This window comes from Thalassophryne amazonica, chromosome 16 (genome assembly GCF_902500255.1).
Source record: "Thalassophryne amazonica chromosome 16, fThaAma1.1, whole genome shotgun sequence".
NCBI lineage: Eukaryota > Metazoa > Chordata > Actinopteri > Batrachoidiformes > Batrachoididae > Thalassophryne > Thalassophryne amazonica.
Genome location: NC_047118.1, coordinates 74,852,184 through 74,866,135, shown reverse-complemented (window position 1 = coordinate 74,866,135; position 13,952 = coordinate 74,852,184). Strand labels below are relative to the sequence as shown.

Below are 13,952 nucleotides of genomic sequence, written 5' to 3'. Positions count from 1 at the left end.
AATATTCTTTCCATTGCATGAATGAAAAAAAAACATTCATTATTTGTTTTATATAACACCTAACAATCCTGAGGATGTAGTCCGCTTCTCTAAGTTGAATGGAACATTCCATCTTTCACCTCATGAAATATTCTTTCTATTGCATGAATGAAAAAAATATTATTTGTTTTATATAACGCCTAACAATCCTGAAGATGTAGTCCACCTCCTCGGGTTGAATGGAACATTCCATCTTTCACCTCACGAAATATTCTTTCCATTGCATGAATGAAGAAAAACATTCATTATTTGTTTTATATAACGCCTAACAATCCTGAGGATGTAGTCCGCTTCTCTGAGTTGAATGGAACATTCCATCTTTCACCTCCTGAAATATTCTTTCTATTGCATGAATGAAAAAATATTCATTATTTGTTTTATATAACGCCTAGCAATCCTGAAGATGTAGTCCACCTCCTCGGGTTGAATGGAACATTCCATCTTTCACTTCATGAAATATTCTTTCTATTGCATGAATGAAAAAAAACATTCATTATTTGTTTTATATAACGCCTAACAATCCTGAGGATGTAGTCCGCTTCTCTGAGTTGAATGGAACATTCCATCTTTCACCTCATGAAAAATTCTTTCCATTGCATGAATGAAAAAAAACATTCATTATTTGTTTTATATAACGGCTAAAATAGATCCTTGTCATTTGATGTTTTATTCATTTATAAACAGAAAAGGGTCTTACATTTTGTTGATCCACTGCTGCTTAACAGTCCAACACCAACTTTAAATTGGAGTCCAAAATGGTGGTGATGTAGTCCATGATGCCGTGCACTGACTTCATGTACTTCCAAAAAAAAAAAGACCTCGTGTAGTTCCTCAGTCCAACAAAAATTGATATCAGAAATTTGTTCAGCTTTTCATCCTAACAGCTCTTCATACCTCCAGATGGCTACAGCGTAGTGGATTTGTTTTGTGTGTGTGTGTGTGTGTGTGTGTGTGTGTGTGTGTGTGTGTGTGTGTGTGTGTGTGTGTGTGTTAGAAGAATTAGCAGCGTCAGTTAGCTCCTTCAAATCCTCATCTGAAAGCAAAACAAACTCCACTATGTTTAGCTAAACACCACCGTTGGTTGTGTGAGCATGCGTGGTGGTCGAGGCGTGCAATAGCACTTTTCATATAGCACCAAAATTTCATGCTAAAAAAAAGTATTGCACGGTCAATGAAACACAACGGCAAATGGTACAAATTATCCATGTCACGTGATATACAGCCCACCAATCACATGACAAGGATCCACTCAGCCGTTATATAATATGAATTATCAGTGTTAAGTGCAAGTCCGGTGCAGGGAGGTATAGTCTATGTGTGGGAGTTGAGAAGCCTGATGGCTCGGTGGTAGAAACTGTTCTTTAGTCTTGTGGTCTGAGCAGTCAGGCTCATGTATCATGTGTCTGATTGTCACAGGGAGACTGTCTGGTGTGCCGGGTGGTTGTTGTCTTTGATGATGCGGTGTGCTTTCCGCAGGGCTCATTGGTTGTAGATTTCCTGTAGAGCTTTGCACCAGTAGACACAAACGCCTTCAGCCTCCTTAAGAAGCAGCGATGCTGACATATTTTTCTGCATATGTTGTCTGTGTGCTGAGCCCACATTAGGTCGTCTGTGATGTATACGCCAAGGTAATCGAAACTGCTGACTCTTTCAACCTCAGCAGCACTGATCTGGATGGGCTGGTGTTCTCTGTAGCTCGTTGGGATAAGGAATTGGTCTACCAATTTGTAGAACTCAGTTCGATTCCCAACCACACTGCCTGTTCTTAGACAAGATGCTTCATATGCATAGTCTCAGTCCACCCAGCTGTAAATGTGTACCAGTCTTGACTGGGGAAGTAATCTGTGATGGACTGGTGTCCCACCCAGGGGGCGTCATAGACTCTCGTTCGCTTCACACTACAGATTCCTGGGATAAACATACACACACACATACACCAGCGAGCCTCAAGGCCTTTATGGGACTTGCGTTTTCATTCGCTAATAAACTGGAAGGTTCACCAATGGAAACAATCATAATTTTCACTGTTCAGTGCCCTCCAAAAGTATTAGAACACATGATATTTCACACACTTTAATTTGTTTGTGCCACTTCAAATACAAAACAATAAATCAGGCTTCTCAATATAAAAATTTCAAAAATTATCTTCCTTAAACGCAAACTTAAATCAAATCTCAACAGCTTGATATTAATTAATTAAGAATATAAAAGTCAAGATGATGGGTTGCATAACTAATGGGCCCTTTGGTATAATACTTGTAAATAATCTGTTTTATTGTCAGTTTTCTTCAGACAAGTCAGGGGATGGATACATGAACATTTCCGAGTCACTGAATATGTCTTGGACTTTATTTACATCAGTTATTAAGAAATACAAACAGTATGGCACCCTATGGTACATCTGTGTGGAGTAGACTGTTCTCAAAACTGAGTGACTGTGGAAGGGGGAAAGTGAGGAAAGCCACCAAAACACTCAGCCAGCCCAGAAGACATTACAGGTTTCGGTGGCTGTGATTGGAGGAATTGTGCATTGTGCATGTTTTGCATTTTGTATCCCCAGTTCTTAAAAAGAAGAGCTGAAAGTTCAGCTACAATTTGTCAGAAGGTACATCTGAGATGCAAGCCTAGATTTGATGTTTTGGTGAAAGAAAATTGTTCCATTACTTATGCAACCCATCATTTTGGCTTCCATATTTTTAATTAATTTATATCAAGCTGTAGAGATTTGCTTTCAGTTTGAGTTTAAGGAAGATATATATATTTTATTTGAAATGGCATTTACAAATTAAAATGTGTGAAATACCAAGTATTCCAATATTTTTGAAGGGCACTGTATCTCCAGTCAGGGCTTTATGATATCACAAAGCAGGAATGTCAGAGAGATGAAAGGAAGGATTTTAGAGCGTGAAAATGTGCTTGTAGTGCTTAAGGTGTCATCAAAGTTTGTCTTTTTGAGATATCGTGCCTATAAACAAAGTGAAAAGATCAACACAGTAAAGTTTAAAAGAAGGAAAAGTGCAAAGAATATTTTCATGTTGTTACAGTGTATGTGGGCGAGATTAAACGGTTTGAGCAGAACTATGCTTTGCTGCCTCCAGATTAGTAAAAATTTTATATGAACAAACAAACAAAAAGAATCAAAGTGAAAATAGGAAAACTAAACAAATCCTGAAAATGAACAGCAAAAATCAACTGTCTCTGACTTCTGTTTGGTTTCTGCAGAAGCTTTCTCCAACTTCACCTTCATATCGATATTAAAATATCAAAATCCAAATGAAAGAAAGAAGTAAACTTTATCTTCTTTTTTCCTTCATGTTTTATGTGAAATTTGCAGTTGAGTAAAAGTAGATGAGAGACAAAATTTTCAAGCTCGGAGCCTAAACTTTGCAGTTTGATGTCTGATGAAAATGTTGGCAGGTTTTTGCAGCTTTATCGCGTTTCCGGGTTCAGATCTGTTCTGTGGCTCGTTTCCAGGCTTCAGAGTTGGTTACTGGTTAGTTTTTCTAACCACAGAGAACGAGTGCATGAAAATATTTTTTCTTACACTTTACCTGAGGAGAGACAAAAGTTTTTCTTTATTCACTGCAGCAGGATTCAGCAGGATTTTTTTCCTATATTCAGCTGATCAGTACAAGATGAGATTAAACTATTTTGAATATTGCTTAACCAATAAAACATTTTTCTGTTTGTAAACTATGAGGATCATAAAGGTTATGTTTTCACTCGCAGGTTGGATGCTTTTAAAGTTTGTGTCCAAAGTGATGTCAGAAGTAAACATTTTAATATTTTATCTCTATATTTATATAGCATTTAATAAAAGCAATAGCATGAAAAATATGGAAGCCCATTTCTGCTCAGATTGTTCAGGTCTGGCAGATGTACGCGTCCTTCAAGTGCCTCATTAGTTTACTGCTGATGGGGGGGGCTGGTCCTGAAGACAGGCCTTCCAAATGATGGAGGTTGGGCTGACGTAGCACAGCACCTTAAAACAACCAGGACATTCGCTAAAGTAGCTCAGATCCACAGGTGAAGATGACAAACAGTTTGCTCTCTTGGTCACTGTAGAGCTGTGACTGTGTGCACGAACTGAATGTGTGATGCAGAGAAAACCCTGTGTCTTCTATACTCAAAATAAAATGCTTTCACTTGTATTTGTTTTTCTTAAAGTATGTTTAAAAAAAATACTCATTGATCTGTTTTTAACATTTTTTTAAATATAACTTCAGTTTTCAGTCAAACTAAATGGAAAAACAAATAAAAATAAGCTGTAATTTAAACAGCTAAACCATCACCCCACACGCGACATATAAGGACGTTACATATGACAGAAATGTGACAAATGGGAACATGTCTTTCCCAAGATCCTAGAGGCCTGGGAATCAAATTCTTTCTGACCCGTGCTTACAGGAACATGTCCATCATGAGTTTTTGGCTAGGGCTATATTTTGGTCAAACCTGATTTTTATGCTACATATGAGGACACTACGTGACTAGGGTTGGGTATCGAAAACCTGCCGCGGGCAAGAAACGAGAATCATCCGCCGTTCCGTTCGACTGCTCCAAACGTTTTGCCGCTCTCTGCCGAGTCAAGTTAGAAAGATAGTCTGATCAAAAATAATAACTTCAAAGCGAATCGCCGTTTTAAATCAAATGACACCTGTTTCCAAACGTTGTAATACAGACAACAGACCAAATTTTTTTTTCTCCAAAAATGTGACATCCTTCATGTTTTATGAATTACATCCTGACATGTAGCGCATCCGGCTGAGCTCAGCTCAAAGGTATGGAGTTACATTTGTACCATTAATGTCTGAAAGGAAATGCTTTTGACAAAAACTACAGATTTTGTTTATTTCTATTTATGTCCAGAGATCTGGGATCCAGTGACCAATTCCATATTTATTTACTTTAAGACTCAATAAAATGTTGTTGACATAGAAAACCTGTAAAGCCTACTTTTAGTACACAGAAAATTCACAGGAGGTATTGGTAAGGGAATTGATAAGGAATTGGATCGATAAGCGGAATCGATAATGGCATCTATATCGATAAAATCTTATCAATACCCATCCCTATACATGACTTATGAGTACAACAGCATCACACTAAAACTGTGTGAAAAGTGTGTTAAGTTCCAAAACTGGCCACTAGGAGGTAAAATTGAAGATTAGCAAAAATGATAAAACACACTTATTTTCCAAAAATTGTGATATTTTAGGACTTCTGAGATTTTTGGTCTGGGAGTATGTTGGGGGTTCTAAAATGCTTTATAGTGCTCGGAAAAATAAGGACGGGGAAAATGTCATAATTTTTCCCAGTGTCCTGATATTGAAGGTGTGTTATTCAAGGTTCTAGCCATGGTGGGCGGTGCCGGGTGGCCCTGCCTGGTACTGCAAATTTCCACCTGGCTCCGGGGATCAAATTGGTTTGTCCGCCCAGCACAGAATTTCTGAAAAATGAACTGAAATGTTGCCGAAAATGTACCAATTTGATCATATTTCAAGCTTATAGAGTCATGGTTTTGCCATTTTAAACCAATAATTAAAGTAATGAGAATGATGATAATGAGAAAACACCATTAAAATCCTAAATTAAATAATCCAGAGGTCCTTCTGTGTTCGTATCTGGTGATACATTTAGAAATGTACGGTTTATTTTACAGTTGAAAGGCTTTGTGTTTCCAAAAAGCTCCAAGTTTGAAAAACGGCACACGGTGTGAGTGATCAGCGAGGGAGGGGGAGGGACAGAGACAGAAAGAGGAGGAGGGGTGGCAGAGAGAGGGGGTGGAGAGGAGGAGGGGCACAGCGTCAGTGAAACAGGAAAGAGAAAAACTGTTCAGAAAGTTTTTCATTTAAAACAGCAGGTTTGACAAATCAGTCCAGGTTCAGCTCTTGTTCAAAAAAGGCAGTTAGGTGTTATATTATTTACAAAGAAAAAGTAACACAATCCCACTCAAAAAATGTTGAAACCCCCCCCCCCCCCCCCCAACTGTCAGGATGACAGAAAAACTGCCTACTTCACTGGAGTAAAGCTGTGTGATCACTGTGTGATATTTGAAGAAGACAGCGAATGCTATGGCCATCAAATATTAATGCGTTTTTAATCTTTTCAACGTTATTTATTTTATTAACTTATTGACATTAACAGAAACATGCAAAAAGAACTTTGATCTTACAAATATTACAAAATAAATATCATTTTTGTTTGTTATTCTTGCTTTCAGTGCATCTAAAACCACTCAAAATTAGTTAAAATAGGGCTTGCCAATAATGTTTTAATGGTATAAGGCGGCCGCAGGTCTCTGAGCTGCGATCACATAATTTACCCGCCACTAAAATGGTCCTAGCTAGAACCATGGTGTTATTATAAAAATGTCTTAAATTGTCATGAAAACTATATATATATGTACACACACACACCACTTAAAGCCACACCTCTTGCAGGAGCCAACCTCACAAGGTTAGAGGGAAACAAACACTTTTCAGTCAAATAAACCATTAGTTTCATGATGTTTTTCAGCAGTTACAATTGCAACGCATGTGGAAAGCATTTTTCTTTTTTTTTTTTTCTTTTTCTTTTTTAAATCAGTGCTGTTGAAAGCTGGAGGAGACTTTCCTTCTAAAAGTCCTTTGAAGTCAGATTAAAGACAGTTGAACTCATTTTATCTGACCACCTTCTGATCATTTCTGTTTAGTTTAGTTGTAAATCTCTGACCTTTCAGTTTCAACTTTTTTTTCTTAAAACTAAAATACAGTAAGACACAGACACATCTTTGTGTGTCTGTGTGCACAGTAAGATCACACACTTAAAAATGAGTTTTGAAATTTGTTTTGCACAACTTTCCTTTCATGACCATCTCTTGCCTGTATGACATCACAACGCTGTGACAGGGATAAAAGTCAGACACCTGAGCACCGTTCTTGTCTTTTTGAAATTTTCAGCCACTGAATTCCAGATGTCAAAATAAAATAAAGCTCTCTGTCTCGACGCATTACTTAAATTTTCTACTTAATTTCTATGGCACACTTTCATTATCTCACATCTGTTCTGTAAATTTTATTTACTGAAGTTCTGTGGAAATCAAACATTGTAGAAACAGGAAATGTCTCAGATTATCATTTCACTTCACTTGAACTAAAAGTTGAGCCAGATTGATTTTGAATTGTGCTGCTCTAACCTCGCTGAATTTAACAGTTTATTTATTTAGTGCCAAAAATATAACAATCTCAAAGCACTTACAAACTTTAAAAGATTAAAACATAACAAAATTACAATATTTGACTACAAATAAAAACGCAAAAGTAAAATAACAATACTAAAATTGACTCAAAATACTTGCTTGAAATAACAATAATAGTTTACTGTCAGATTTAAGTAAAGTTTTTATTTTGTTGATTACATTTGTTTTTCCAGTCCCAGTAAATGCTGACTGACGTCCACGTGTCATCCTCAGATAATCCATGGACGTCTCCGGGTTCACCTGGGTCTTTGCGGTTGCCGTCTTGGCCTGCATCGTCGTCCTGCTCGCCATCTGTCTGGACTGCAGCAACAGCGGCCCGCTGGGTGAGATTATCTCATGCTTCATTCTGCACACCTGAATGTCATGTGGTTTGAGGAGGGTCGAGCTCAGTCACAATTTAAGATAAAATACTCAAACACGATTGCAGGGATTAATTACCCTATTATCCAGGGTATAAATCACACTTGTCCAACAATGTCTCTTTAAGAGAGACATTGTTGAAAAAGAAGTATATAAATCACATCAGGCTGTGTCACAAGGCCTCTCAAACTAGTAAAAAATTTAAACGCGGCTTTTACTCCAGAAAATGCAGTAAAAGTGTCGCAACACTAAAAATAAATAAAAATGAACACTATGAAATTGCAGCTCACTTTAAAATTGCAGAAAATATGGTGTCAAATTAATATTGCTATTCAAATGTCGTTAGCATAGTAAAGCTAAGTTTAGCATTGCTGCATTAAGCAGGTAATGCTAGCATCATAATTGGCATACTTAAAATTTTGCTTTTAAATTAACCAAATGTGTGTGAGACCTGAACAAATAAAAGTTTTAGCAACTAAAAATAAAAATGTCACAATCATCCAAATTAAGTGAATAGTATACTGTAATTACATTTAGTATAAGTAGCTATGTGGCGGGGCACTGTGGTAGCCGGGAACTTCCCACTAGTCCTAGGGTTCACTAGTCCTAGTCGTAGTATTACCGAGAGCATGCTGAACTTGTTTTTACATTTATGGTAGGCTATATGTTGCACTAAAGTAGGTTAAGTAATGTTACAAAAGTGTGACAATTACAAAACAAACAAAGATTTAATTATGGTGAATTACCATTATTTGTTGATTTTTAATTCAACAGATTTATAGACAACAGTACAATTAAAGGTGATTAATGGTGTATGTCAACAGAATCATATGTTTGATTTTTGTAAATTGAACAAAACTGGATCTGGTTTGTCAGCTTTTTGAAAGTAGTACATTTATTTGTGAACTTTTAAATCAGTTTGGGGTTGTAATATACACCATTGTTATTTCTTCGCCCGGTTCTTTCTGTAATACTGCCCCTCACAAAGTACAAAGTACAAACTCAAACTATTCAGCACTTTTAAATTTAATAAAAGTCATAGCAAAAATACCAGGCCTGCTGTCTGTAGGAACTTCTCTCACAAACGAGATCCGCCTTTACAGAACCTTGAAAAATGGACACAAACAGTTTTTATACAGGATTACATATGCATGACAGAGGCAGACCTTATTTCGAAAAAATCCTTCTCTTATTTTCCACCGTGAGCATTAAAGTGAGGTCCAGCCCCCTGCCTGAGACCCGTGCAGTAACGGGAGACATATGATTTATAATTGTACCCTAACTCTCTTTGTCTTAAATGGTAGAAACTGGTTAAATCCAGTTCAACCTGCACATACCAACAGAGAACAAAGGAAAGTGAGGATAAGAATGAAAACTAAAAAAAATACAATCCTAAGTAAAATAACTACCTTAATGCCAAAACATGTACAAAAAACAAATAAAGAAAACCTTAATTGAACACACAAATATGTCTAATGCCATCAAATAATATAAAGAGGTTAGGACTAGTGGACCCTCCTGTGGTGGCCCTGCGGTTAGTGCGCTTGTTTCCAGAACAGAAGGTTCCCAGTTCATGACCGGCCATTCGCCATGTAGTGTTGAGTTGCGTTAGGATGGGCATCCAGCGTACCAACAGATCCTTATGTGCTCTGCTGTGGCAACCCCAAGTTAAAAAGGGGGGAAGCCAAAAGAACTTACCTTACATTAGCACTTAGCTAGTGGCGCTAAAATCACACGTCATACTCGTCTTTGGCTGTAACACTGACCCTTGTTTAAAGTGTCTGTCAGTCAAACACTTACAGTTGTGTATTAATTAGGTGGATTGATCGTGGATCAATAAATTATGAATAATTTCTGATCATTTAAGTGGGACTTTAGAATTAAAAGTTAGTGTGTATGTGTATAAACATGTTGTGTAACTATTAAAATATTTTCTGTTTCAGCCTCCATCAGTCAAACGAACGCTTCAGATGAATACATGCCGTAAGTCCTTCATTTCATTGAAAGTTATTATTCATTTGTGCGGAAACTCAGAGTGGCAACACTTGAAATGTTTGTTTAATGCCATTATCTTGACCTTGAGACAACAAAGTTTGTTTTCTCATGATAATGGATAATTTTTACTCATTATCTTGAGAAAATCTGACCATTGATGGCAATAATAAAACATTAGTATTAGATGTTTTGTAACATATGCAGTATTTCTCCACAGTGAAATCTAGTGTTGAAATTCATGCTTCGTTTTCAAAAAAAATGAAAAACTGATTGGACAAAGTGCTCTTATGAAACTGGTGTGCAATTGTAATGTCTGTATTTGTATATGTGTATGTGTTGTGTATTGTAATTTTTTGAAACTGCTTCACTTTTGCCTTCGCTGACAGAGACTGACTGACATTTTCTCAAGATGAGCTAAATTAACTCACATTCATCTTCAACTGCTAATCCAACATCAGGATAAAGCTGGAGCCTGTCCCAGCAGTCATAGGGCATGAGGCGGGGTACGCTCTGGACAGGACGCCAGTCTGTCTTTGGATGTGGGAGGAAACCGGAGCACCCGGAGGGAACCCACACAAACACAGGGAGAACATGCAAACTCCACACAGAAAGGCCACAGGTGGGAATTGATCCCATGACCTTCTCACCGTGAGGCAACAGTGCTAACCACTAAGCCACTGTGCTGCCATAAATAAACCCATTACAAGAAAATGAGCTCTGGTATCTTGAGATAATGGAATCTGATCTGTCTGATCTAATTAATGCTTTAATTGGTTTAATTTATTTGTTTTGTCTAATATGCAAAGTTCAGGTACAAACAAACATTCATTTCACAGTCATCACAAATGCCATTTTTTGTAATCACTATTATAAATTTGAGGTTGTCAGCTTTGAAATTATAATTTGATTTTGTTTTACTGTGATTTTATGAACTAAACAGTTAGCTGTATAATAAATAATTGTAGGATTAATCTTTGAATGGTAGTTTATTTTTTGATTTACCAATAACCAGCAAAAATCTATTTAAGCATAAAAATTCAAAAAGAAAAAATAATATAGCACCTTCAACTGCACCACAGACTAAAACAGTTAAATGTGGTCTATTAAACATTAGATCTCTCTCTTCTAAGTCCCTGTTAGTAAATGATATAATAATTGATCAACATATTGATTTATTCTGTCTTACAGAAACCTGGTTACAGCAGGATGAATATGTTAGTTTAAATGAGTCAACACCCCCGAGTCACACTAACTGCCAGAATGCTCGTAGCACGGGCCGAGGTGGAGGATTAGCAGCAATCTTCCACTCCAGCTTATTAATTAATCAAAAACCCAGACAGAGCTTTAATTCATTTGAAAGCTTGTCTCTTAGTCTTGTCCATCCAAATTGGAAGTCCCAAAAACCAGTTTTATTTGTTATTATCTATCGTCCACCTGGTCGTTACTGTGAGTTTCTCTGTGAATTTTCAGACCTTTTGTCTGACTTAGTGCTTAGCTCAGATAAGATAATTATAGTGGGCGATTTTAACATTCACACAGATGCTGAGAATGACAGCCTCAACACTGCATTTAATCTATTGTTAGATTCAGTTGGCTTTGCTCAAAATGTAAATGAGTCCACCCACCACCTTAGCCACACTTTAGATCTATAGATAGAAATTGAAGACTTAACAGTATTCCCTGAAAACCCCTTTTTGTCTAATCATTTCTTAATAACATTTACATTTACTTTAATAGACTACCCAGCAGTGGGGAATAAGTTTCATTACAGTAGAACTCTTTCTGAAAGTGCTGTAACTAGGTTTAAGGATATGATTCCTTCTTTGTTGTTCTTCAATGCCATATACCAACACAGTGCAGAGTAGCTACCTAAACTCTGTGAGTGAGATAGAGTATCTCGTCAATAGTTTTACATCCTCATTGAGTACAACTTTGGATGCTGTAGCTCCTCTGAAAAAGAGAGCTTTAAATCAGAAGTGCCTGACTCCGTGGTATAACCCACAAACTCGCAGCTTAAAGCAGATAACCCGTAAGTTGGAGAGGAAATGGCATCTCACTAATTTAGAAGATCTTCATTTAGCCTGGAAAAAGAGTCTGTTGCTCTAGAAAAAAGCCCTCCGTAAAGCTAGGACATCTTACTATTCATCACTAATTGAAGAAAATAAGAACAACCCCAGGTTTCTTTTCAGCACTGTAGCCAGGCTGACAAAGAGTCAGAGCTCTATTGAGCCGAGTATTCCTTTTAACTTTAACTAGTAATGACTTCATGACTTTCTTTACAAATAAAATTTTAACTATTACAGAAAAAATTATTCATAACCATCCCAAAAACATATCTTTATGTTCGACTGCTTTCAGTAATGCTGGTATTTGGTTAGATTCTTTCTCTCTGATTGTTCTGTCTGAGTTACTTTCATTAGTCACTTCCTCCAAACCATCAACATGTCTATTAGACCCCATTCCTACCAGGCTGCTCAAGGAAGCCCTACCATTAATTAATGCTTCGATCTTAAATATGATCAATCTATCTTTATTAGTTGGCTATGTACCACAGGCTTTTAAGGTGGCAGTAATTAAACCATTACATAAAAAGCCATCACTTGACCCAGGTATCTTAGCTAATTATAGGCCAATCTCCAACCTTCCTTTTCTCTCAAAAATTCTTGAAAGGGTAGTTGTAAAACAGCTAACTGATCATCTGCAGAGGAATGGTCTATTTGAAGAGTTTCAGTCAGGTTTCAGAATTCATCATAGTACAGAAACAGCATTAGTGAAGGTTACAAATGATCTTCTTATGGCCTCAGACAGTGGACTCATCTCTGTGCTCGTCCTGTTAGACCTCAGTGCAGCTTTTGATACTGTTGACCATAAAATTTTATTACAGAGATTAGAGCATGCCATAGGTATTAAAGGCACTGCGCTGCAGTGGTTTGAGTCATATTTATCTAATAGATTACAATTTGTTCATGTAAATGGGGAGTCTTCTTCACGGACTAAGGTTAATTATGGAGTTCCACAAGGTTCTGTGCTAGGACCAATTTTATTCACTTTATACATGCTTCCCTTAGGCAGTATTATTAGAAAGCATTGCTTAAATTTTCATTGTTACGCAGATGATACCCAGCTTTATCTATCCATGAAGCCAGAGGACACACACCAATTAGTTAAACTGCAGGAATGTCTTTCAGACATAAAGACATGGATGACCTCTAATTTCCTGCTTTTAAATTCAGATAAAACTGAAGTTATTGTACTTGGCCCCACAAATCTTAGAAACATGGTGTCTAACCAGATTCTTACTCTGGATGGCATTACCCTGACCTCCAGTAATACTGTGAGAAATCTTGGAGTCATTTTTGATCAGGATATGTCCTTCAATGTGCATATTAAGCAAATATGTAGGACTGCTTTTTTGCATTTGCGCAATATCTCTAAAATTAGAAAGGTCTTGTCTCAGAGTGATGCTGAAAAACTAATTCATGCATTTATTTCCTCTAGGCTGGACTATTGTAATTCATTATTATCAGGTTGTCCTAAAAGTTCCCTGAAAAGCCTTCAGTTAATTCAAAATGCTGCAGCTAGAGTACTGACAGGGACTAGAAGGAGAGAGCATATTTCACCCATATTGGCTTCTCTTCATTGGCTCCCTGTTAATTCCAGAATAGAATTTAAAATTCTTCTTCTTACTTAATAAGGTTTTGAATAATCAGGTCCCATCTTATCTTAGGGACCTCATAGTACCATATCACCCCAATTGAGTGCTTCGCTCTCAGACTGCAGGCTTACTTGTAGTTCCTAGGGTTTGTAAGAGTAGAATGGGAGGCAGAGCCTTCAGCTTTCAGGCTCCTCTCCTGTGGAACCACCTCCCAATTCAGATCAGGGAGACAGACACCCTCTCTACTTTTAAGATTAAGCTTAAAACTTTCCTTTTTGAAAAAGCTTATAGTTAGGGCTGGATCAGGTGACCCTGAACCATCCCTTAGTTATGCTGCTATAGACTTAGACTGCTGGGGGATTCCCATGATGCACTGAGTGTTTCTTTTTATTCACCTCTTTTTGCTCTGTATGCACCACTCTGCATTTAATCATTAGTGATTGATCTCTGCTCTCTTCCACAGCATGTCTTTTCCTGATTCTCTCCCCTCAGCCCCAACCAGTCCCAGCAGAAGACTGCCCCTTCCTGAGTCTGGTTCTGCTGGAGGTTTCTTCCTGTTAAAAGGGAGTTTTTCTTTGCCACTGTCGCCAAGTGCTTGCTCATAGGGGGTCGTTTTGACCGTTGGGGTTTTTCTGTAATTATTGTATGGCTTTTGCCTTACAA

At 37.3% G+C, this 13,952-nt stretch overlaps 1 protein-coding gene across 2 annotated transcripts in view; it reads left to right on the top strand.

Annotated features, from left to right (window-relative positions):
* Positions 1-13,952, top strand: part of LOC117528460 (linker for activation of T-cells family member 1-like) — a 46,084-nt gene that overhangs the window by 5,307 nt on the left and 26,825 nt on the right. For both annotated transcript variants that reach the window (XM_034191095.1, XM_034191094.1), the window contains exons 2-3: positions 7,493-7,602; positions 9,583-9,622. In XM_034191095.1, coding sequence (XP_034046986.1) covers positions 7,500-7,602; positions 9,583-9,622 — 143 coding nt within the window. In that variant the 5' untranslated portion in view covers positions 7,493-7,499. The remainder of the gene's footprint in view (positions 1-7,492; positions 7,603-9,582; positions 9,623-13,952) is intronic.